At 38.0% G+C, this 25,748-nt stretch overlaps 1 protein-coding gene across 25 annotated transcripts in view; it reads left to right on the top strand.

Moving 5' to 3' along the window:
* The window catches only part of Tlk (Tousled-like kinase), a 59,443-nt gene extending 37,065 nt beyond the window's left edge, over positions 1 to 22,378 (top strand). For 16 of the 25 annotated variants that reach the window (XM_076441677.1, XM_076441667.1, XM_076441648.1 and 13 more), the window contains 13 exons: positions 8,319 to 8,409; positions 8,535 to 8,797; positions 9,902 to 10,135; positions 11,238 to 11,330; positions 11,624 to 12,085; positions 13,405 to 13,608; positions 13,714 to 13,805; positions 13,990 to 14,137; positions 14,224 to 14,335; positions 14,416 to 14,554; positions 16,563 to 16,674; positions 16,769 to 16,876; positions 18,091 to 22,378. In XM_076441677.1, coding sequence (XP_076297792.1) covers positions 8,319 to 8,409; positions 8,535 to 8,797; positions 9,902 to 10,135; positions 11,238 to 11,330; positions 11,624 to 12,085; positions 13,405 to 13,608; positions 13,714 to 13,805; positions 13,990 to 14,137; positions 14,224 to 14,335; positions 14,416 to 14,554; positions 16,563 to 16,674; positions 16,769 to 16,876; positions 18,091 to 18,300 — 2,268 coding nt within the window. In that variant the 3' untranslated portion in view covers positions 18,301 to 22,378. The other 9 variants (XM_076441777.1, XM_076441734.1, XM_076441785.1 and 6 more) reach the window with 9 other exon arrangements.
* Positions 22,379 to 25,748: the final 3,370 nt, after the last annotated feature.

Raw genomic sequence — 25,748 nt, 5'->3', positions numbered from 1 at the left:
TCGATTATATAATCACCGTCCTTATCGACAACTTGTTGCCATCGTTTCTGCAAAAGTTCAATCCCCCTTTTGTAAAAGGCTGGTGGACGTGACTCAAAATAAGATTCAAGCTCTGTTTTAACATCGGCTAAATAATTAAAGGTTTTCTTTCGTCGCGAATGAGGGGGGGGGGGGGGTGCGATAAAACTTCCCAGCCTAACTCTTTCATTTTTTCTTGAGCGAGTTTCGCTGCAAACTGTTCGCCGAAGATGTACTGTTGGCCTCAGATAACAGCTGTGGAACCCATATCCCTTGTCTATGTACAGTGGATAACAAAAGTAAGTTAATACTCATATTTTCAATAATGAAAACAGTAATATTTATTCACTTATAAAAATAAACAAGTTGATTGCATATTTAATGGTAATGTTGAAAAAAAAATTTATCATGATATAATCACAGTGATCTGAAGATTTATCAAGATATCCATACACTTTCTATACACTATTGTATACAAAATTTGGTGTGCCAAAAGTAAGTTACAGTATCGTTTAATAACACTGTCCAGCGCCAAATTTGTTTCACAATTACATTTTGATTATTACATCGATATATATATATTCGAGATACATAGAACATTACCATTAAATATGTAATCAACTTGTTTATTTTTATAAATGAATAAATATTACTGTTGTCGTGATTTCATTATTGAAAGCGTGAGTATTAACACTTACTTTTGTTATCCTCTGTACATTGCATATCATAGTTGTATACTATAATGAAAATACAAGAAGTTAATTTTGCCTCGAGAGGACGCTGTCCGTGCGGTAGCCATTTCGTCATGACCAATTGGAAGCACATTGTGTGATAGTGACATCAACATGGCCACAAGACACAATGTAAAGAATCTAAAGTGGCGCCGCCGAACGCTTTGACTCACAAGCTGCTAATGTTAAATCGTTTGCGAGTTCTTCACCTGTAAACGATATTTACTTCGCGTCCGCGTCCGCGGCACTCCCGTCAATCGAAAATGGAACGACGTCACTGCGCCAATCAAATCGCCGCTCTAAAAACTCGCAGGGTTTCGAACTTACGCTCGGTCTCCATCCGAATGTCTCCCGTGCAGTTAGGAAACTAACTAAGATGGAAACCGCGCGCGGTTCGCTGTAAATCGTCCTTACGGATCATCATCGGTCCGATTTTGATGAAACACGTATTTCCGTTAGGCGTCAAATTCTCGTTTTCCTACGCTGCGAAAACAAACGGAAGGCCGCAGCAGTGTTATAATTTCACTCTATCACGTAAACATTGTACGCGGCCTACCCGAATAATAAATTAACCAACGAGAATCGACTCGATACAGTTCTCCGAATGATGATTTTATTCGCGAAATATTCTGTATTTCATTAATAGAAATAACAAAATTGTAATTGACGATTCTCAATAAGTAGGTTAGCTTTATTTCACAATATCCAGTACATTTCTTGTGTATCCTTCCACAGGCAGAGAGTTATCAACCGTCGTGTGCCGTTGACCCGCAAACTACTTCATGTGATTGTGTTGTAACTTTCACAATAAGTATTTACAGCGTGCGCGCTCATTATTAACACGACAACGTTTCCAAAGTGTTTCGCCATACATCTTTGTTCGTAGAAACTGTTCCTTTTCGCAGAAATTCAAAAACGAAAGTCATCTTGGAAAAATATTCTGCGTAGTCTTATTTACACGTGAAAATTCTTTACTCTATCGCTAAAGCAATGTTTGCTTGAAATTTGTCGGTTTAAATAACATCGTACTCGCGTTTACTAAATTATATGAGATTTGGTTTGAGTATTTTTCGTTTCGCAGATATATCGGATGAAAGCGCAACAATATCGCGTTGCTTTTGTCCATCTATGGTACCGTGTTATTCAATGTCGAGAACACGTCACGCGGACGCAATACGCGCGATCCGCACGTAAACTCATTTTAATGACGAGCATAATTCTCCTGATACCACATTGATGAGACGTTCAGGTATTTCCGTTCGTATAAATATTCAACGTAAAAGTATTATTTTATTCGTGTTCGCTAGCGGAAGAATCGATCAAACGTGTACGCCGGAGTGGCGTTGCTTTTCGAAAAAGTGATTTGCTGTTTCGTTTAGAGGAAAAGATGAAAAGGTTAGATAATAATTGTGTTGATACTGCGAGCGACATCCGTGAGCTGGAGCAAAATCTAGAGACGTCCTTGCAACGTGCAGTGCGCACACGCCGCGTCGTCGCGCCGCTTCTATGGAAGAGCAGAGGGGTGGGGGAAGTGCCTAACCTTCCCTGAACGGTATACACAGAAAACCGCGTGGGCAAACAGTGAGCTGCGCGCAGCTGCGCGCAAGCCGAGACAACGAGGCAACTCCGCGTGGCCGACCAGCTGATCGGCCGGCGACATGCGGCATCACGGGCCAGAGGGAGAGAATCGCGCGCGCGACTGGGCTAATGAGTGTGCGACCTATTGGGAGTTCATTGGAGGGGGCTAAGCCAACCGAGAGAGGAGGGGGAAACACTGGCCGCTTCCACCCAAGAGTGGGGATAGTTATTGCTATGTTGCCGTCACATCAAACACCCGTGTCTCTTGTTGCCACTGCCGCCGTCGCCGCCGCTCTGTTCTGCTGTCGAGAATGGCATTGCAAGGTCTAGGAGAGCCTAGCCTGCCAGCCATGCCCGTATTCCTTTTTCTGCGTGCTTCTTTCTTTCTTTCTTTCTCAAAACTTCTTCGATATTTTCTCGAAAAATCGAATTCGTATCGTGTAACGAAAACGGGATCGCGCGAACTTTAAAAGTCCTTGTCAGCTGTCAATTATGCGTACAGTTTTCTAAATTCGCGTACATCTAGTCGATCGAACGAACACGGAGATTTCACGTGTGTCGGGACATTCACTTTTCACACACATTCCTCGTATATCCAAAAACAAATTTTTATTTCTCACTTTTTTACATATTTTTTTACAACTTTTGTTCAAACAAATTTTATGCACTGCTACGCAATAACCGAGCGCGAATTTTTTTCCCGATGTAATATAAATCGACGTACCGTTGTTACCGAGAATTTTTCATACAAATTTCCAACACTTCGCGAGCGAACTCCGTAATTTGTCAATTCACGAAAATCAAGTTACACTGAATCCAGCCGAATTCTTGCGCATTAGTCGCATTAGTCGAAAACACGAGGCTGCATATGAAACTGGGTGTATCCACTCGACGACGAAGGAAATGTTGGTGCGACGTTGTCACAGTTTCCGAAATATTGCGACACTGCTCTCGGCGATAGCACTGCTTCCGTTCTGTTCCTTTGTTCGCGGAAACATGTTCACGGATAGTGTCTGCACATCGGAAAAATTCGAAACACTTGCACAATCCGTAACTAAAGGTAGTCGGAGAGAAATCGTGACGAAAGTAGAGAATGTGAAATTTTCAGATCACCAAAAACCAAGAGACTGCGCAAAATATGTACATCGAGAAAGTTGTTCGATTACAATTCCCAAGATTTCCGAGGAAACTGTTCGAAACACCACTGTCTCGAAATAATAGTGAAACACCGCGCCGCGCCGGGTAATATACGTGATCGGATGAAAGACGCGCAATGAGAAAAGTGAAATACATAAAGAGTGCATAGAGAATGTAAACGACGCGCGACGCGCGACCAAATATGCCACGAAACCGTACCATCGGAGCGTAGAAACGCGACTACTGAGAAACGCTGTGCTGTGTGCTGTTCGACCTAAACCTGACATACTCTCTCGCCTGCCCTCCCGCCTCCCGCCCGACCGGTTATGTTCGTCCGTCGAGCCGTCATCTCGTACGTACGTACGTTTGGTTCTTTCAATCCCCTCCACTGGAACTACATCTCGCCAATACGCCCTCGCACAGGCTGAAGCACGCGTCGGCACAGCGTATTGCAGGAGCGTAACTAGTGAAACCGCGGTGAGGGCGCTCTATGTTCAACTCTGAGGCAGGTGCCATCCTATGTACACGATGCCCTTACACACTCTTACACGATCGTGCAAATCGGTACAAGATTCGACGGATTAAAATAGTGTCGCAACCGAATCCGAGCACACTCCGAACTAGCTTGTATATTCGCATCGGGTATGTACTTTTGTCATCTACTGTTCTTGGTTTCTTTGATTCAATTCGATGCCATTATCAAATTTATATCGAATATTTTCCGTTACGAGATATAAGATTAAACGTCGATTATCTGTCGCGACAATTGAAACGAGAAAACGTCGGGTTGCACAGCGAAGAATCGTGTGGCAGATGTGTTTGCGAGTAAACGTCTCGTAATTTCTCAAAAGAAATAAGAAAGATAATACGCATAATGTTTAAAGGGGAAATAATTGAAGCAGAGACTCGTGTTAAGGAACTTATTGCGTTACAGTTGGCTTGAAAATGCATTGTAACTCGAAAGCATCGAAGAGTTTGGGCATATATAACGTGAAATTTTCGCGAAAGTGCTTCCGCCAGTGAAATATCCTGTAGAATTGTATTACTATACGAATGTATAACGCCACAAGGCAGAGCACCGATCACATACAGCATACAGCATACAGGGTACAACACACCCTTTGCACACCGTAGTGGCACAGCCACACTTCGCCACATCGATTTTACCGGCTCGCTTGCACTCACACTCGGTCGACCCGTTCACTGAAGGAATGTCTCATATGCCTCCCTCCGGCTCCCTTTTCCTCCCCTTTCGCCCCTCCTGACCCTCCCCCTTGCAAAAACTTCTCTCTCAGTCAGCTAGCTCTCTTTCTAACTGACTCGCCGCGCCGTGTCCATCCCTCTCCACCGATTCCCCAACCTCTCTCTCTCTCTCTCTCTCTCTCTCTCTCTCTCTCTCTCTCTGTTCGCCCTCCTCTTCCTCTCATGGGCCTCTCGATCTCTCTGGGTTTCTCTCTCGCTCTCGCCGAATTTCTCTCTTTCTCTTCTCTGTCTGTTGTGATCGCAGGGCGGCAGTGGCGTCGCGGGGAGGTGGAGGTTGCACCTTTTGCCGCATCTCGGAATCTCGCGCGTTGCTCATTTGCCGTACATAGGAGCGGAGCGGAGGAGAGAAGGAAGAGAAGAGAAGAGAAGAGAAGAGAGGAGAGAGAGAGAGAGAGAGAGAGAGAGAGAGAGAGAGAGAGAGAACGTACGAAAGAGCGACTGAGAAAGGGAGAAAGAGAGAAACCTCCGCTAGATAGTAGTATGCGAGCGGGGCACGGTGGTCGGACAGTTCCAGTTCCGTTTCGATTAGGCGAGTCCACGCCGGGGATTTTGGCTCGCTTGTGGCCCGTGAAACGTACGCGTAATGCCGTTTATCGTGGCCATTGACGGCAGCACTCGGTGCTGTTGGTGCTGTTACTATTGCTGTTTACCCGGCGTGCTAACTGCACGCCACTTTTACAAGTGGAACTGCACTGTGGAGGAAGACACCAAGTGAGCTAGCTGACAACACTCCGTCAGAGTTGAAAAGATAGCTTTATATGTGCGGCGGTGTTTAAATCGTTCGATACGACTTGGTGGTTATGGCCATACCGAAGCCAGATCGTCTGGGTTAGAGAGGAGTGCACTGTAAAATCCGCATGTCCCGATTCACTGGGTTCGTATATGTCACCACTTTCGCATGTAACTCTCGGCGAGCGTTTCGCACACTCGCCTTAACCGCACGAATACAGAATACAGAATACAGACCGTCGTCCTGTCCCGTCCGTCTTAAAAGCAAATCGCTGCCGGAGGAACGATTTCCCGGCCCTCTAGCCCAGTTCCGGGCACGGCCATTGATTCATCGATAAGGAAGTTTCCTATCCCCTCTGTTGGATTTTTGGCATGTTTTGCAAAGTATGCAGTACGAGAGCAAGTGAAACGAAACGTTCGTAGACCATCGAGTCTCGCGTTCGAAACTCCTCGTCGTTCTTCTAATTGGCGATCTACGATCACGTGTGTTTTCTATCTGCTACAATGAATATTCTCTCGTAATCCACAAATCTGCTACTTACTCAGCCAAGTAACCGAGATATCTCGTCGCTTCATGTTTTTCGTACGTACAACATCGCCAGACGGGCATACATGTTACTTATGCCGGAGCATGTTCGTACGCGATTCTCTCGCGCGTTAAGCAAATTGATTGCATTTTTCGGATATTTCTTCTGGGTAATAAAATACACACAGTTTTTCGTTATAGCTTTCCGTCGATACTATTTGTAGACACTGTGTTTTTACCTCCTTCTCAACTTTACCGTACATTTACCATTTGACATCATCTGACAATGAGTATTTTGGTGGTGTTTGTGGTGAAAATTGTAGAAATATCGAAAAGTACCATTTGTACATATACGTGATGTATGTATTAATCTAATTGAATGGACTATCGACCAAGTTCTGTATTAATGTTTCACGAAAATGTGAGGAACAATAAAATGATTGTGCAGTTACCGTTGTTGTGATCGAATAGTTTTGTCCGTCGTATACGCAGTGTATGACTTACAATGAAATGTACTATTTTATCAAACGAACACGTGTCGAATACATTGTAAAACAGAAAGAAACAAGAATATAAACGATAAAATGTAAATCTTTCGTTCCTGTGTATATCTTAAAATATAGTTCCTACAAACGTGAATACTGATTATGAAAGCTGTGAACCGCCGCCGCTGCTGCACTACCAGTGTTTAAACGTATTGCGCCGTAAAAAGAAAATACTAGTGTGACCAAACCGACATATAATAAAATAATAAAATGGAATTTGACGTGTGCGGATGGACCGTTAATTCGTACGATAGAACGTACAGGGGCAGGTACGAGTCGCGGGCAGAACGATGATTCGAAAATAGAAGGAAAAGAAAAAAAAATTGTATCGAAGGGAGCACAGCAAGTTCAAGTGAATGGAGAGAGTTTTTGAAGGATTCATCCATATTCGAGGTGGTTTGCTGCGGTAGGGCGATGTTTTAATCGTAAGCAAGCGCAAGCAGCGTGTGCACGTCAGTGACAGAGCGTGGAATTCGAACGTGTGCGTTCCGCCTGGCAAACGCGCAAACGCGTGACCGCGTCCATGAGGACTTACCATTAATCCGGGTTCTTAACCGCGCGCAGAGTAAACGTGGCTGACACGCCGCCGATAATAATAATAAGAGTGCGTAATTTATCGGAGGACCGACGTCACGAACCTAGTGACGTAATGTGTCGTCGCGGTTATCGTTGCTATTAATCGAAATCAACTCGCCTATTTAGCGGCTGTGTATTTGGTGCGTATGTAGAAAAGTATGTAAGATAGGAAAGCCAGTTAACTAGCCGGCCTGACCAGAGAGTTCAGAAGTGAAGCAGTGAGTAAAACTGCCCCCTTGCGGTATGCGTTCGTGGTTCCCGATCCAACCACTCCTCTGCCATCGAGTTCTTACCACCTCCTCTACCCCCCTTCTCTCTATCTCTCATTCTCTCTGTTCCTCTACTTCCACTTCCACCCCCTCTCTGTTTTACGTCGCCTTCCTTCTTCCCTCTTCTCTAGCCCCGTAAACTCCCTGCCCTTCCGCCGCCCCCCTCTGCTACACTCCTCCATTTTGTCGTGATTCCTCTAGCTCTAAACATATATATCGCACGTTTTCTTCATACGGTCCTATTGACATTTACCTACAAATTGTGCGCGAAACCGTGTCTATGGTTGACATACTGTCTGTTAACCCAAGTAGCAAATACGACTATGGGGCTCCACCATAGGCTATCCTGGAAGGTGTCACTTCTCTCTCTGTCTTCTTTTCCTCTCGCTCTTCCTCTCTTCTTCTTCTCATTATTATTCTTATTCTTTCACTCTCTCTCTGATATACTGTCTCTCTTGTCTCTTACAATTTCTTATTAAACCTACTTACTTCTTTCTCACTCGCACATTGTACGTCTTCGTTCTCCTATTTTCCTCCGGAGTTTTTCTCTGTCCATTTCACTGACTTTTTTACAGTATAACGTATCTTTTAATAACATGCGATCTCCGTTGGCCAATATTTTATGCGCCGGTACGATTTTCGAAGTGTAACCTCTATTTACTACGAATATCAAATATCTTGATTCGCGATGCGATATACTTTTCTCCATGTTGTTTCTCTAAACAGGCTTGTACGAAATTTTTTAGGGTTGATAAATACATCAAATAAATGTACATAATATGCTCTATGCCCCCTCGTTCTAGTATTTTACCATTACATGTGCGATTCTGTTAGTAAGATATTGATTTTCTTTGTGTAATTTTACTCGAACTTTTTTTTCGAAAAAAAAGAAAAAAAAACATACACGTTCAACGTATTATTTTATATAAGTTTCTTTTTATTTCAGATGTCTGCTGGGTCACAAATTCAGATGGCACCCCAATCAACTGTAAACTCTGGTCAGTCGGTTCATAGTCAAGATTCGAATATGAGCACTGGTAAGTTACGCATCTTCGATATGCCGCACAATAACAAAAATACAAATTATATAACGCGTACTATAGAAATCCTCTAGAGACATTATATTTTGTAATTGTGTTCGTTTGTCGATGTAACTGTGTAGGCTCATCGCATAGTGATAAGGAGGTAGACCCAAATACTCCGGAAAAGGTACCAAGGACTCCTTCGGAAAGGAAAAGAAAGCGTAAAGCTGACGACGGAGGTGGAGGAGTTACGGGGGGACCTATAGGGAGTAAAGGGTCTAGATCTGTCGCTGCCCTTGAAAATAAAAAAATCAATGAGTATTTTCCAAAGCATCATTTGGGCAATAGCCCTATTCGGCATGGTGGTGCTAAAAGTCCCTCCCCTCAACAGGGTTACCCTATGGTAAATATGTCTAAACTGTTGCGTACTTCAAATTCTTGATTCTATTTAAATTCAGTTGAACCTCGACAACTCAAATCTCAAGGGAAGAACTCTAATCTCTTCGAGTTACACAGAAGCTTACACTTATCGGAGTTTGTAGAAGAGTTAATAATTTGCCGATTGTAATTGTTTTAAAGAAAGAAAAGCTCAATTTTTCGAGATCAGTTATTTATCATATACATATAGTAAATATAATCTACTAGGCTCTTACATATTTACTAGACTGCGGATCTGTGAAACTCAAAATTGTTGGAAAATTTTAAAAATTGAAAATGTCAATATATGATTTCTCTTTCGTTAACCCTTTGCACTCCTTTGTCGAGTGTGACTCGACACCGGAGAAAGGAAAATCTAAATGTGAGACGTGTTTTTATATGTATTTGGTTTCTCCTTTATTTATTTAAGTCGTATTTTTTAATTAAAAACAAGTACAAGTTCCACAAATATAGAATTGCATCAAAGTTTCAGAGCCATATTTAATATAAATTAGTGAACAAAATTGTTTAACATAAGCGGCAGTCAAGGAACTGGTCTTTGAAATCAATTTCAAATGAAACACTTAAAATAGTAGCGAGTTGTTGGCAACAAAATCGAAAAATAATTCCAAGTGCAAAGGGTTAAAAAATCACTAAGAGAAGAAATAACATTCAATCTGATTTCTACTTCTCGCAATCGATGTAGACAATTTTTATTTTACATAAAGATCTGCAGCAGTCTACGTATTGCTATTACGTGTTAAAGAAATCTGTGATTGTCGATGAATAATGGTATTTAGCAACGGTGACCAAAGCGGGGAGAATACATTTGCATTAAATATCATTGCATCTTTCTTGTGAAACTTGGCAAAACATTTACTGCTGTTTTGGCTTGTTTAGCTTACACACTTGTGGAAAATAATTCGAGTTAAAGGAAGTTTGTGTGCGGTGGATGGGAATGAACAAAATTTTCGTCTTATAGAGGTTTTCGAGTGAAAGAGGTTCGACTTATCGAGGTTTGACTGTAATACAATTGCAAATTGATTCCTTTATGTTCTGTCTGATATTTCTTGTAATTATTTCTCTACAGTATCCACCATCGCCTCAACAACTCCTTTCACCGCAAGTAACAACACCCAATTCGTCAGTGGCAGAATTTTCTTCACTGATGCAGCCGCCAAGACCTCATCCTCAACCACTACCTCCTCCTCCACCAGCCTCGACACAACCTGCAGGCTCGATGGTCAGCAAGCAGGTGCAGGTAAGGCCTACCAACCTCAGTAGGACAAGCCAGGTCAGGCAAGCGAAGACTAACACCCCAAATGTAAGCAAAATTCGATAATTTTTGCAAGCATTTTATAAGAAACGACCCATACAAAATTCTGTCTGTGAAGCACGTAATATAGTATCATCAATTGCATAGAATTTCCTGTTTCAAATTGCTATGTCATTTCTTTATACCACGAAAGATACACGAAATAGCGTCGAATGAATTTCAAAATTTCGTACAGCGTTATACGATAAGGGATATTGTATATGTATAAAAGTATGTTCTTGTGTTTAGAGATTGTGTGCATCGATAGCATATGTTTTTATCTTGAAAGAGAAATGTTAGTAGTCTGTGATACCTTTAAATGTAAGAAAGGTAACAAAATCAGCATAATTACATAGTTCATGAACCTACTGTATACCTACTGTCTCCTATTTTACTCGCTAGTAATCCAATTACTTCAGCATTCCGCTGAGAACGTTCAATCATACTTTGCATATTTAATTTTATAATGGGCATTTCTTGTCAGATGTTTGCGGTAAATTCAGGCAACCTTTGATTGGACTGTAGCACTGTATCCATTTGTTACCATAGGAGTGTAGGCTACCTTGTAACATCACTCCTCGTCTAAGTTATTAAATTTTAAGTTTGTGTCAGTCGCCAGGATAAAAGCATAAAACGTGTGCATGTTTGTCGCTCTTGTATCGACAAGTTGTTTCAACGTAGAAGATTCAATCTAGCGTAGAAAGTATTGTCAATTTCTAAAGGGAGAATAATATATAATGCACACATTGCACAGTGTTCTACAGTTTTTTTTATATACATATATATATACATGCATACATTTTTGGTGTTTTCCTTGCTGCCTGTGAGATAGTTACGTTCGATGAAAATATTTGGATTTTGCCCTGTAGCTTGTGCTTTTCTTAACGACAAAAAGAGTCAGCCTCTATCTTAATCGACTAACAAGGACTTACTTTGTTACGAAATACGTATTAAGACTAGAACTATAATCGAATAAGCAATTTAATATCTGTTATCTTTATATCTGGGTGCAGCAAGGTATCTGGTATTTATGAACTATGCTGACAAATGTATCAGATGTTACAGTGATTTGTTTTTAATTACTATAAGAAGTATATTAATTGTATTCCAGACAGAACTTACTTGCCAGAGGATACAGGAATTCGAAACACAAGCTACTTCAGATTTAGAATTACGTAACAACAAAATTGAAGAATTAAATAGAGTAAGTAGAATGATTAAAAGTTTACTTTGGAAAAAGATCTATTTGTATAGAGCAAGAAGAGATATATATTTATATATATATACATATATACATATATAATATATTAAATGAATAAATCTAAGGTAGAATAAAAGCTATTCCTGTATATTTCTTTGCTAAAATATTATGCTGTAGTATTGTAGTTGATTCAAATGATAGAAAATTTTATTTTATTAAGAATGCAATGATACATTTTGTACGACATTACGCGTGGATACGAGACTAATATCGATTCGCATGTTTTCTATTTCTAGACAACGGATGAACTTAAGCATCAAGTGGCTAATCAACAAAAACTTATTGAGCAGCACAAATCCCATATAAATAAGTGTATAGACGTTGTAAAGAAATTACTAAAAGAAAAATCAAATATAGAAAAAAAGGAGGCTAGGCAAAGGTGTATGCAAAATAGACTGAGATTGGGTCAATTTGTGACTCAGAGGGTGGGTGCGACATTTCAAGAGAATTGGACAGACGGTTACGCGTTTCAAGAATTAGCACGGCGGCAAGAAGAAATCGCGACTGAGAGAGAAGAAATCGATAAGCAAAAAAAGTTGCTTGTCAAAAAGAGGCCATCGAATAGTGAAACTGGTAGAAAACGTAGTCAGCCACAACCATCCTTACATAATGGCACAGAAGCTACATTCTTAAAACCAGATGCAGTACCTGGATCTTACACATTGCAGGAGTATTATGAAGCCGATGAAATACTCAAGGTATATTCATCTATGTAGATACACACTCCCTTCCATAAATCACCGAACACTCGCTTATCTTTAGCAAAATCGTAATTCGTAAAGAGTACAAGCTTCCAGCTTGATTTTCTTCTTTTATATTTTGATTATCTTATTTCAATGGAAAATCAAATATACTATACATATACAACTATTTGAATAAATGTTGGAAATAAGATATTGAGAAATAGCGGGATGATTATTCAACAAAATAGTAATTAAAGAATACAAGCTTTCAGCTTGAATTGACTGTTTTCTTTTGATTGGTTGTAGCTATTACACGATAATATGTTGGAAAAAGAGATTGAGAAATTGTGGGATGATTATATGGACAGCTTTAGAAGCCAAATTGGAAGACAATTACCCCACTTAAATTTTAAAAATTAGAAAATATAAGAACGATAATTAATTAATTTCGAAAATATAGGATATTTTGGTCAGATTTGATGTACATGTTCTCTAAATTAGAAATAATTAGTAAGCACCATTTTTATTTCGTAGTATAGGTCCTTTAATAACAAAAAAATGGTCTGCATCCAAATTTGAATAAGTTTCCGGTGGCTTATAGATGGGAGTATACATTAGATTAGGCGATTACAAAAAAGTCCATGCCTAATTTAAAAATAAAATGCGAGTGGTTACATTTTAACCCTCGTCCCCGTCCCTCATTTTATGAACTGAATTTGTCCCTCAGTGTCATCAAATTGACACAGTGATGAAAAATCGGTAAAATAATAAGGTGAACAGTTATTTTTCGATGATTTTTTATTCAAATTGATGAGTTAATATTTACATCTTAGGCTTTTCGGTTATGTGTTTCGCATTAAGAAAAAATAAAAGTCACGAAGTTTCGGAGAAATTTACTTACAAATAATAGAAGAGTATAACTAATAATAAGTCGAGAAGACTTTGTCAAATTGCCAAAATAACAATTTTATCAAACAATTAACACAATATAATTACCACCATTTTCTAATATGTATTCATCTAGTTATATTAGATTAGACGATTGCAAAAGTTCTCGCCTGATTTTCAAATAAAACGCGAGTGGTTACATTTTAATTATACGTATAATATAATCACCAGCATTTTCTATAATTGTTTCTCAACGTTTTACAAGTTGGTGGATTCCTTTTTCGTAAAAAAAACTGCATAGCTTCTCTTCAAAGAGAATCTTGAAAATCGGACACGAACGTTTTTTGCAATTATCTAATGTATTTACAAATTACTCCAAGGTGAGACTGTATCCATTGTGAATGTATCTGTTTCCCACGTATTTATGTATTTGTTTCAATTTCCAGTTAAGACAAAGTGCGTTGAAAAAAGAAGATGCAGATCTGCAACTAGAAATGGAAAAACTCGAAAGAGAAAGAAACTTACACATCAGAGAGTTGAAACGTATTCATAACGAGGACCAATCGAGATTCAACTCACATCCTGTGTTGAACGAACGTTACCTTCTATTAATGTTACTAGGGAAAGGTGGCTTCAGTGAAGTGCATAAGGTAACAGAAATTCTATTATTATAATTCCAATAATTCCAACAAGATTTATACTCGCCGTAGATCATTGTCTAATTAGTGTCTATCTAATACAATTACTTTTTATAGGCATTTGACTTAAAGGAGCAACGATACGTTGCGTGTAAAGTGCATCAACTGAATAAAGACTGGAAAGAGGACAAGAAAGCTAATTATATTAAGTAAGTAGTTGATACCGTTGAATGTGAACCGAGTCAATTGGAATCGATAGAATCGACTGTTATAAAAGCATCGTAGTATTGTTTTCGTCGAGTATTTATTTAGACTGCACATATTGTATTATACGCGTACAGTACTTTTACATGAGTTTCCCGTTAAATTATTTTCGTAATTTTTTCCACACAGACATGCGTTACGAGAATATAATATTCATAAAGCTCTTGATCATCCTCGTGTTGTGAAGTTGTACGATGTGTTTGAAATTGATGCCAATTCCTTTTGTACTGTCTTGGAATATTGTGATGGCCATGATTTAGATTTTTACCTCAAGCAGGTGTGTATCATCATTATTATCTAGACACACCGCTCCTTACTCGTATCGCAGATATTCTCCTTACCCAAGTATTTCTCATTTTTCAGCATAAAACTATACCTGAAAGAGAAGCGAGATCTATAGTTATGCAAGTTGTGTCTGCATTAAAATACCTCAATGAAATAAAGCCCCCAGTCATACATTATGATTTAAAACCAGGTAAGATCCTCTTCTTATCCTTCATTTTCATGGATCTCCTAAATAAAACTACATTGGTGTTTTCTACCATTTTTTTTTAGGTAATATATTATTAACCGAAGGCAATGTTTGCGGAGAGATAAAAATTACAGACTTTGGATTGAGTAAAGTAATGGACGAGGAGAACTACAATCCAGACCATGGAATGGATTTAACATCTCAAGGAGCTGGTACCTACTGGTACGTGTACATGTGTTTAACACTAGAACTACCGGACTACAGTCAAAATCTCACTTGTTCCTGAAATATTCAAATTATAAATCTGTTTTTCTGAGAAATTTTTTTAGTCAACTTCTCTATCAAAGTATCTATTTAAACGATACTGGTACAAAATCGAAACAAATGCAATTTTGTCATTATTATAAGGCAATGTATGCCAATTGCGGTTAGTGCTCGGTAGTTTTAGTGCAAAGCGTCATTCGAATGCATGCGTTTCGATTTGCTGATTTACTAAGCTAACCACTGGATCAATGACGAAGAGAAAGTTTTCGCAAAGAATGTAAAGATACGCTGTATTATAATACGAAGAAGGAAATTTAAGGAATGATTCTATATAAGACAACAAAAGATGAAGATCGAAAGCACAAGAATTACGGTTTTATTTTCAAGGTGTTAACATTTCAAGTCAACTAATATCTTCCTGCCTTTAGTATGATGTTGACTGACGTTGTTCTTCTTGATTAACGGTTTCAAATTTTTTTTGATTCGTCAATAGCAGCGTTGAATCAAGAGGAACAATGTCGGTAACTCTTGAGAGACATAGTGCTAGAGGCAGAAAATCGTAATTCTTGTGCTTTTTTGATCTTCATCTTTTGTTGTCTTGTAGAATCATTCCTTAAATCCTTTCTTCTACCGTACGATGCAGTTATTTGCTCGAATTTGAAAATGAATTATGTGCTAACGTATTGAAAATGCAAGAAGGTTGAAACAGACGCGTTAATAAGTCTTAATTTTCTCAGTTTTTCTTTTTTCTACGCAAATAACTTTGATTTGGGAATGTTTCGAGAAATACAACAAGCGTGCATTTATATTGTTTCCATTATTCAGTCTCTTTTTGGTAACGCTTTGTTTACGTATAGTTTTGCAGCTATCGGTTTTGTCAATCTGTTAGTTTTGAACAAACTGTGGATGCTTATGCAATTTTTAATTTTTGTAGACAAATTTTAAGAAAGCGGTACGAAATAAAATCCTATTTTTATCGATAATGACATTTGTAGGTTCAAAATAAATAAAAGTCGTACTAAATTCCAACATTTCTTGCAAATTTTTATAAACCATAGGGTAAAGGTAACACAGTTACCGGATATTTAGTGATAACTTGGAAGTTTTTTATTAATTTGAAGGCAATTAGTATAATTTGTTTTTGCATTATTTGTGAGAAACGATTGACTATCAACCTTTTTCCGTATTGTCAAATTTTTCTGGACGATTTTGTTCAAAAGTAAAAGAAATATTACCAGAGTTTCAATCCGACGTTTTGGTCCTATTTACCGGGCACAAAAAATCTGTGATAACAAATTAACTAATTTTTTTTTTATGTCGTAGAGCGTAATAAAATCATTATTTTAATATCCTCTGGTGTATCACAGTTTCTTAGCATTTTTTGTAATAGGAAACAAAAAATAGGTTTTTAACTAATATAATATTGCTTTTTAGCACAAGATTCTACGATAATTTTTTCGCTTTCTGGAGCCGGTTAAAGTTAAAAAGGCCATATTTATTTCAATGTTGAATAACTCGAATAAAAAGAATCGCACAATATTCAACAACCACACAATTTACACAGGAAAGATGGCCCTTCCAAATGATATTAACGCGATTTATCAACAAACATTTGTTGCTCCCCGTGTGATGTTCCAAAGTTGCACAAAATTTTTGTTAACCATCAATGTTGTCTTCATCTCGCTATAACTTTGTGAAAAACCAACACAGCAACAATTCGAAACAGAGCATCTGAAACTAGAGGTTTCAGGCTTTCAAACAGGCTTGTTTAACGATATCGATACGGCAATTTTTGACGGAGTTACGATCACGTAAAGTGGGAGCAATTTTTCGGGTTCGCACAAGTGATCCCTTCATTCTTTTGAGGAGTGTAGTTCTAATAATGAATATTTTCTTCGTATGCCTTTGAATGTGTGATATAATGCGCCCAACTAACACGACATAATTGTTTTGTGTCACTTTTCAGGTATCTTCCACCAGAGTGTTTCGTTATTGGTAAAAATCCTCCAAAAATATCGTCAAAAGTTGATGTATGGAGTGTGGGTGTTATATTCTACCAATGTCTATACGGTAAAAAGGTACGATTGAATAGTATAATGTATTTCGATGAATTTTGCTTGCTCGTAATGTAAACGAAATGAATTTTAAGCTCTAAGCATGATATTCTTTCAGCCTTTTGGACATAATCAATCTCAAGCTACAATTTTAGAAGAAAACACAATTTTGAAAGCTACGGAAGTTCAATTTGCAAATAAACCAACGGTTAGCGTCGAAGCAAAGGTACATATATGTATATATATACGATATATTTGAATGCTGTTGTAGATAATCGTAGAAATTAGTAAGAGGTGTGCGAGAACCCGAAAATATTCGAGTCGGGTCGAGAAGAGAATTTTTTTCGAGATCGAGACGAATTCTTGAAAATTTTGAAATTCTCGCTATTTGCAGATTCCCGAGAATGTTCGGGATTCTCGAAAATTTCAGGGTTTACAGTACTCGATTACCGTTATAAGGCTTACTTTAACACTAGATTTACGGACGCGTAAAATAATGTAAAATAGTTGCTTTTAGTGCTCCGTGAACCAAATGTTAAAGTTAAGCATTCAATTTTTAGAAATTTAAGGGGATAAATTCGTTTCTAGGATTGCAAGAGTGTGAGATGTGCCTTCTCATTTCTCGATGATACATGCGATAGGGTTTTTCAGTAGTTGAAAGTATTTCTACGTTTACGAGGCGTAATTTGCATTATTCGGAAGCATACAACGGCGCATGTAGCTATTTTCTTCATAAAGCTGCGACACAGCTACATGCTGCCGAATAATGCAAATTACGAACCCCGTAAACGTAAATATAGGACTTTTGGGGGCGATCGCGGCCTAGATTGATTTTTTATCTAACGCTTTTCAGTGAAAACCCCATCGCGTGCATTATCGAGAATTGGGAAGGCGCATCACGCGCACCCTTGCAGTCCTGGAAAAACGAGTCTACTCCCTTAAAAACAATCGTGGTATAGGATTTCCGATATTTGAGGCGTTTCCGAGAATCCTGAAATTTTCGAGAAATTATCGAGATTCCTACATTTTCGGGTTGTGTCGTACGACCCCTACAAATTAATAGGGGTGTGCGAGAACCCGATGATCGGGACGAGTCGGGTCGGGTCGGGTTCCCGAAAGAATTGGGTTTCCCGAAAATTTCAAGATCCCGAAGGAATCGGGTTTCCAAAAAATTCCGAGAATATGACATATAACACTTTTGAAAGGAATTCGTGCATTTTCATTCTTTCAATGAAAATAATTTTGTCTAATAATTAGATATTTATATTATATTAAACATGTAATATATATATTTATAAATGTATAAAGAGTAAACGCGATGTCGAAAGTCCCGATTATTTCGTGAATATTTCGGGTTTTCGCACAGCCCTGCAAATTAGGTACGGTTCGAGTATGAAATTCGAAGAAGAATGTTAACACGTGCTGGTTATAACTTTTCAGACTTTCATAAAAAGTTGCCTAGCGTATAGGAAAGAAGAACGTATAGATGTATTGACATTAGCTAAACACGAATATCTTCAACCTCCAGTGCCAAAGCATGGCCGTCAAGCGAATAATCAGCAGCAGCAACAACAACAGATTCAACAACAGCAACAAACCTCATTTAGCATTGGCATGTTTAGTGGTATGAACGCGTCGAGCAGTTCGTAGTGGAAAGGAACTAAAGACAAAATCTTTGATATGCTAATACATGCCAAATCTTGAACACTGAATTGCACACCATCTCATCTTAGGGAAAAGAATAGCGATTGCTATGATGAAACTGTAAATACTAAAAACCCGGATAGTATCACCATCACCAATACCACGATTACCACTACCACTCCACTCTACCACTATCACCACCACCACCACCACCTCCACCACTTCTACAACTATACTTACAGGCCGACTATATAAAATATTGCGAGAGATGCGAGACTGGTCGCCGCAAGTCCAGGAGCTTGCGTCTTTCTACAAGACAAGCTACATTATTCAGCATGACAAAAAAAATGTTGTGTTCGTAAATATTCAATTGTATTATCGTTCCTTGTATCAAACAGTGAGCTGACTTGATAATAGTGTTTAAAAAGAAATAAGAGAAACAGAAAAAAACCATGTGATAAGTCATTGTGAATTGAAGTGAAGTTCAAATTAAGAAGAAAAAGGATAAACAAAGGAGTACGGCAACGGGAATCATTGGAAGAGAATAATAATTACTCGGTGAACAAAGAGAGCAACGGAAGATTAAATAATATCCGAAGCGAAAGCGCGCGATCGAAGCAGTTAGAGGGGACTTTGCTTTCGCGGAGACGTTCCTCTCTTCTGAAGTTACGTGTATGCATGAATGAATGTGACGAAAGATTGTTAAAACTAGCGTGCGTGTATATATTTATACTATATATATATATATACTAATAAATTCGATATAATATATATATATGGTGTAAAGAAACAGGACAGCATTGACAGTGGAAAGATAACTGTGGTGGATCCTCGCATGACCTCCGCGCAGCCAAGTATTCCATGAATATTTGACTGCGCATCATGTTACTTTATTCAAATATTAACATTATTACTTATATCATGACTAATAACGATTAACATACACGAGGAGATTTGGTTGGTTGTTCCTATTCTGAAACGAGTGGGCTTTATCTATACTGGATTGATTGATCTAAGGTTTGAATGTAAAAGAACGTAAAAGAATCACGATGCTCCCAAATGAAAAAGAAACGTATAGAATCGTAGTCCACTGCTTATTATATGCCCTGTGCACGTGTACATCTTTCATCCAGAATTTTCTCCTGAATAGAGTGGCTCCTTTTTTTTCTCTCTCCCTCTCTTTTTTGAGAGTGGACTTCGGCGCATTGATTATGATCTTACATTTTCGTGATATATACATATATATATGTATATCAATTTGTATAATCAGGCGTTCAAACAAATTTGAAGGTAAAAGTCATAATACTGTACCGACCTGATTATCATTTCTTTATTCATAATTTGTTTTATATATGTACGTTATATATAGATAATTATGGAATAGAAGACTAAGTTATTTTATCAAGTGCCCTTGCTTTGTATTATAGTCGCGTCTGTCGATAAACTGCAGCTTTTGGGAGTAATAGAGAGAGAGTTGTTAAAAAATGTTGTAAGTTGTTGGTACAATGTGGGCACGGTATTGATGAATTCAGTACCAACGTGATTGGCAAAGTATGATCGGAGGAGAATACATTACAAGTCTGAACAGAGTCTACTACTAGATACATCGCTTCTATTCTAAAAGCCAACCGTTCCTGCTTCCCTTCCCCTCCCCTTCCCTCTTTCCTCGTTCCTATTTCTCTTATATTTTTTCTTTTTTCAATTTATCCGCGTCTCGTCAAAACGAATACTTGTTGACCCCTCTGTGAGGAAGTGCTTTTTGTAACCTAAATTGAGAGATTATGCTAGTCAGAGGTCGAGAGTTCATTCATTTCATTTTTAGTATAAACATTTATTTATTGTAACAACTATTTCTTTTTTTTTTGTACACTTTAAGCATTCGTTGCAACCTGAGCTGCAAAGACCTTTTTAGTTTTCGTAAAAGTTTTCTTTTTTTAGAGTAATCATTCGAATTTATTTATCACATTTACGCCTGTTTTTTCTCTTATAGTTGAAAGTGACAATTGTCCATATGATACTTTTGGATAAAAAGAGAGAAGAGTAAGTATATACTTTGGCCAGTGAACTTTACGAAAACCACTTCTTTCCGATGAAAAAGTATCGTTTTTAGATGACGAGGGTCAACACGTTAGAAACAAATGAAATCATTCAGTAAGTAAAGAAAGGATATTGAAACAATGGAAAAAAAAATCATTTAACAAGCATTTATTCCATAAAATCTCGGTCCGAGAGGTTATTTGTAACAATAAAAACAACATAATGAAACTATATCGAGTAGTATTTATATGTTTTGCGATACAAACAATTTTGCATTTGTGCGTATAATTAAAATCCCTTGGAAACGTGACGTTAATAAAACATGATCAAATGCATGCATCTGAAACAGATTTTCAATTCGATAAACAGTGAGATTTTCTCTTTCGCAGAGGATTCATTGCACAGAGGATCCTAATAATTGTCCAGTCTTTAAATTAAAAGGGTTCGGGTTTTTTCTTATATATGAGCCAAAAGTATTACATAATAATATTTTCAGCTCTGCGTGTGCTTGTATATAACTGTGCACAACAGAGTTCCGAATATTATTATGCATGTTGACTGAAAGAGTCATTCGAAGAAGTAGGGAATTACACTTTTAAACGAACGATACATTTTTTTTATTGCCCCTGCGTATCAGCATAGTCACGATCTTCCTAATAAACATCAGGAATTGCGTCGAGGATATGGTGTATGAAACGTTATAGCAATAAATTTACGTATTTGTGTATAATTTAAAGTTAGTAAACTTATTAATTAAATATAAATCACGCATAACGTTGTATATTTTCCCTACAATATTATATATGTATATATATATATATGTATTTTTCTTTTTCTTTTTTTAACAATTTCAAAGTAAAAACGTAGACGATGTAAAAAAGTACAATTAATTATAACTGTCAACTTTCTCGAATTACATTTGACACTATATATATGTATATTCTGACGGCCAAGAAAAGTACTCGCATAACAACGAACGATTGTTTTACTTTGTTGCTTACCATATATATATTTGGGCTACGATAAGTTATATTTATAAAATAAACTCTATTAACGAAAATGCTTCTCTAGTCTTCAGAAATAATTTTTATAAATAAAAAATGTGTTTTATTTATTGTGTATTATATATATATAAATGTGAAACGAAGAAATGTGTTTTATAAACATTTATAAGGAAATATATATACATACATACATATACATATATATATATATGTATACCGATGTATATATGTACAAAGGTGTTTCATAAAATTATGTCGACCACTTTCGAGGGCTCGATTTTACAGACTAAATGCATGGAAAAAGTTCATACATCTATATCTATATTTCCGGTGAGAATTCATTTTTTTTTTTTTTGGTTGGAAGCTGTCATTTGTATTGTGAAAGAAATATAAAAAACCGCATTTTCCAGAGGATAAACTAATAATAGCGGGTTACATTTCATGGTCTATTGTTCTAGTGTAACCTATTGTTCTGCAACTATTTCGTTATCCATACAAACGTACACTCGGACGACACAATAAAAACTATATATGAAAATCTTGAAAACAATTTCTCTATAACACAAGTTCTTAAAGCGTAATCTTTTCTTGCTCAGATAGCACCGAGCCATCTCAAAGACATCTGTAAGACGCCTGCCGCAAGGCAGCTAAACGGCTCCCGAATGTCAGGGATGATAGTAAGTCGTTGAAATAATTTTTGTATGTCGGTGGAGTGTATTTTCGGTGTGTGTCTATGACAAAACAATATATAATAAAATATAAGGGTGAAAGTATAGATTACGTCAAGAAATGTATCCCGCGATTAGACTTGCACTGTTCTATATAGGTGTTCCGAGCGCTACTTTCGTAATATTCATATAATAGTTGATATTTCGAAAATCAAATCTCATCGGATATATATATGTATATATGTTTCGGAACTTTTTTCATCATTCTAGCGTGTAATCCAAAAATACACCACATATTGTGGAGTACCCTGTATATATAGTTAGAAAGAAAAAGTATACAGGATGTAACAGAAATATAGGACCATTTGAAACATGCATATTCCTCACGCAAATACAACTCAATGATCCCTTACCATTTTATAAGGAAAAGCGACGCTAAAAAGAAATTATTAACAGTGTGGAGGGAAAGCAAGGAAAGTAAAGTACAACTCCTCTACAACTCCTGATTTCTGAATTCTGAAATCCTGACGCGCGCTGCTTTAAACCTCGATCAGCTGAGCGCTCTATCACATGTACGTGCACACACACACACACACACACACACAGAGGAAAAGGCAGAGGGCAGTGTCCTCGTCCCTGGCCCCTGGCCGGTCCTTTTCCATTGTCAACGACAACGACCATTACGGGCTGGGAACCCGCTTTTTGTGGCCAAAACTATTGTAGCGTTATTTCAAAGTTAAAAGGTTATAGTATATGCTAGGTCATTGAATTCGTTTCAACACCGCAGCTATAATATTATCGAATCAGAAATATACAGGCTGTCCCAGGTTTTAATTTTCAGTCTTTGTCAGCATATATTCTGTGGCAATAAATATGAAAAAAGTGTTGTGTAAACATACCAGTCAAAACCAGGGTCAGTGCTTCGATTGTGGCAGAGAGTATATTGTGGACACCTTTTCTCGCGCATGCGCGGCGATTTCAGCCTGTTTCAGCCTCACAATATCAGGAAAGTTAGATTCTCGATCAAATCGCGTACCTTGGGCACCCCACAGAATTTTAAAAAATTGTTATGATTTGATTAATATGTTTAACATGTGTATTTGTGTATATTTTGTAACTCGTAGACAGGGCTTCGGAGTCGGAGTCGCAGTCACATGGGCACACTGCAAGAGAAGGAGAGAAGCAACATGTGTTTTTCGAGCTAGCGTCGTAAGACGTTCAAACCTAAAATGGATGTAAAATTGACGTCTTTATGACGTCGTACGCTATCTGGGTCGATTCTTCGTTCCGTTTGCCGTTCGTCGCAAAAATTTTCAGGTCTGTACAAAGCATTAGGCTTGGTATTTGGAGAAATTTTTTGGTCCGCAGATTCATAGGAAATAAGGACGAAATCCTGTTCCAAACATGTCTTGGCACCAAAATGACCACGTTTTGCTCGCAAAGTATGATTGCAGACATTCAGTCTTAATCTACTCAAACAAATTTTGCTGACTAGGCACTGATTAGGATTAGAATCAGTAGGAGTTGAACACTCGATAAAACACTTGTTTTACCAGTATACGTATACCCCGACAGCACAGTCTGCCCGAGCCCACCGCCGGACCCAGCTAGCCGAGCCCCAGCCCGACACGTTACGGGCTAACGCAATGCTTGGCTCAGCGTTGAGACCAAATCAGGACGATTTAGCCTGGCCCCTGTGCACAAAAGGGCGCGATTTTCACCTGCCGGGGGCTCGAGCCCAGAGCCTGACGGCCGGGCTGGGATTCAGCCTGTTTTTGAGAGGGCAGCACGGTATCACACTAATGTGGCCAATCAGTGCTTCGATTGGGCCCAACTTTTCTCGCGCATGCGCGACACAGGGCGGGTCGCATCAATGTGGCAGTACTTTGCAAATGCGTAGCAGTCTCCCTTGTTACCGACAAAAGTATAATAAGTTAATAAATAAGACCTTTGAGGGCGATTGCTGCCTAGATTGACCTTTATTTGGCGTTTTTGACTACTGAAAAAACCCGTGTTTGTATTATCACGCAATGAGAACGCGAATCCCGCACCCTTGCAATCTTGCAAATCGGCTGAATCCTAGCCCGGCCGGCAGGCCCTGGGCTCGAGCCCTCGGCAGGCGGAAAACGCGCCCTTTTGTGCACAGGGGCCAGGCTGAAACCGAGCCGGTGTGCCGTCGGGGTATATATGGATATAGTTCCGAGGTGTAAGAAAGCCTTTGTAGGTTTCGAGAAAAAGTACAAGTTTACTATATCGTGTCCACCAACTGTATATATATATATATTCTCATCTGATGATATCAATTACGTATTCGTGCTTCTGCACATATAAATTTCTCGCCAATACATTGAAAAAAGAATTTATATACATACAGACACAGGTTTATATAAAACTGATATGCTTACTCGTGGACCACATATGTACAAGGTCGTGTGAGACTATGTTTTACAATTAGATAAAATCTTCGAAACAGGTTTAGAAAATCACGTTACAATATTTAGTGATAAGAAAATATCGACTGTGCTAAACTTCTTTCAGTATTATGTTTTTTTTGTTGTTCTTTATTGCATTTTAATATCAAACGAACTAGGTAACCTCGGTAATTGATACAATTGTTTTCACAAGTTACGGGTAAAAGTACCTCGCATATCCAGGGTACAATGCGAATATCTATGTATAATTAAACGTATACATATAAAAAAATAATTATGTTGGTCTGTAATATAGATAATCGAAAGAATTAAAACTTATTATCTGGCGAGCCAAAAGTGTAATTGAATTTGTAAAAAATATACACAACGCAGATTAATATCGCGCGGTGTTTTCAATTCCTGGTGAAACCACGAAGTTTGTTATAGTTACGTCTACAAAATTACAAAGATAAAAAACTAGAGATAAATAAACAATTGTACAGATAATTTCTAAGCATAGTTACTACTACATGTACATAGAACATCTAGTATTTTTCAGAATATATCGTGTGAACAATTTTATACTATCGATAAAAAAATGAAAACTGTATCATAATTATATATATATATATATATAGTTACACCGAAGAATCGATCGATTTTCAACCGTGTTCTTGTTATTCTTGTGTCATTTTGGCAGAACTATGTTCTGTTCTTACTTTTCGATATGGAGTATAAATGGCAACGTTCAGGTATCATAAAAATACTATAAAATTCAGATGAATACGTTTGCATGTGCACGTCGAATGGATTTCAAATTAATTACTGGAGAATAATAATGAATCGAATGAGTATTACATTATAATAGTTTTCAATCAATGTTCTATATAGAAATTAAAAGAACACGAAAAATTTTGCATTTCTACCACAACTTACGTTGGGAATGTCTTCGAAGTTGGCACTAACGTAAGTCTGAGACATCTCTCTACTGGAGATGATAGTCACCGGTGAGAGAAATACTTCTCTTAGTATGCGATTATAGTGGAGCAGCGAGGAGAGCGTAGCGTCGAGGAGAGCTGTGTGCAGTGAGCAAAGCGGTGTGTGGTGCATGTTTATAGTGGAGCGGCGAGGTGAGCTATGCGGTGAACAAAAGCGGATAGTAACAAGGAACAAAAAAAACTACATACTTATTCTTTAGTAAGTATCGAAATGTTGTCGCGAATGATGTTGGATTGTTTTTGCCGCGCTAGTCACCGCGCCGCCTTGCCCACAGCTCTTATCACCGCTCCACTATACGTATACATTCGCATTTAATTACATTGGCTTGTTTTCGC

This window comes from Lasioglossum baleicum, chromosome 2 (assembly GCF_051020765.1).
Source record: "Lasioglossum baleicum chromosome 2, iyLasBale1, whole genome shotgun sequence".
In the NCBI taxonomy this organism is placed as follows: domain Eukaryota; kingdom Metazoa; phylum Arthropoda; class Insecta; order Hymenoptera; family Halictidae; genus Lasioglossum; species Lasioglossum baleicum.
This window is presented reverse-complemented; position numbering and strand designations above follow the sequence as displayed.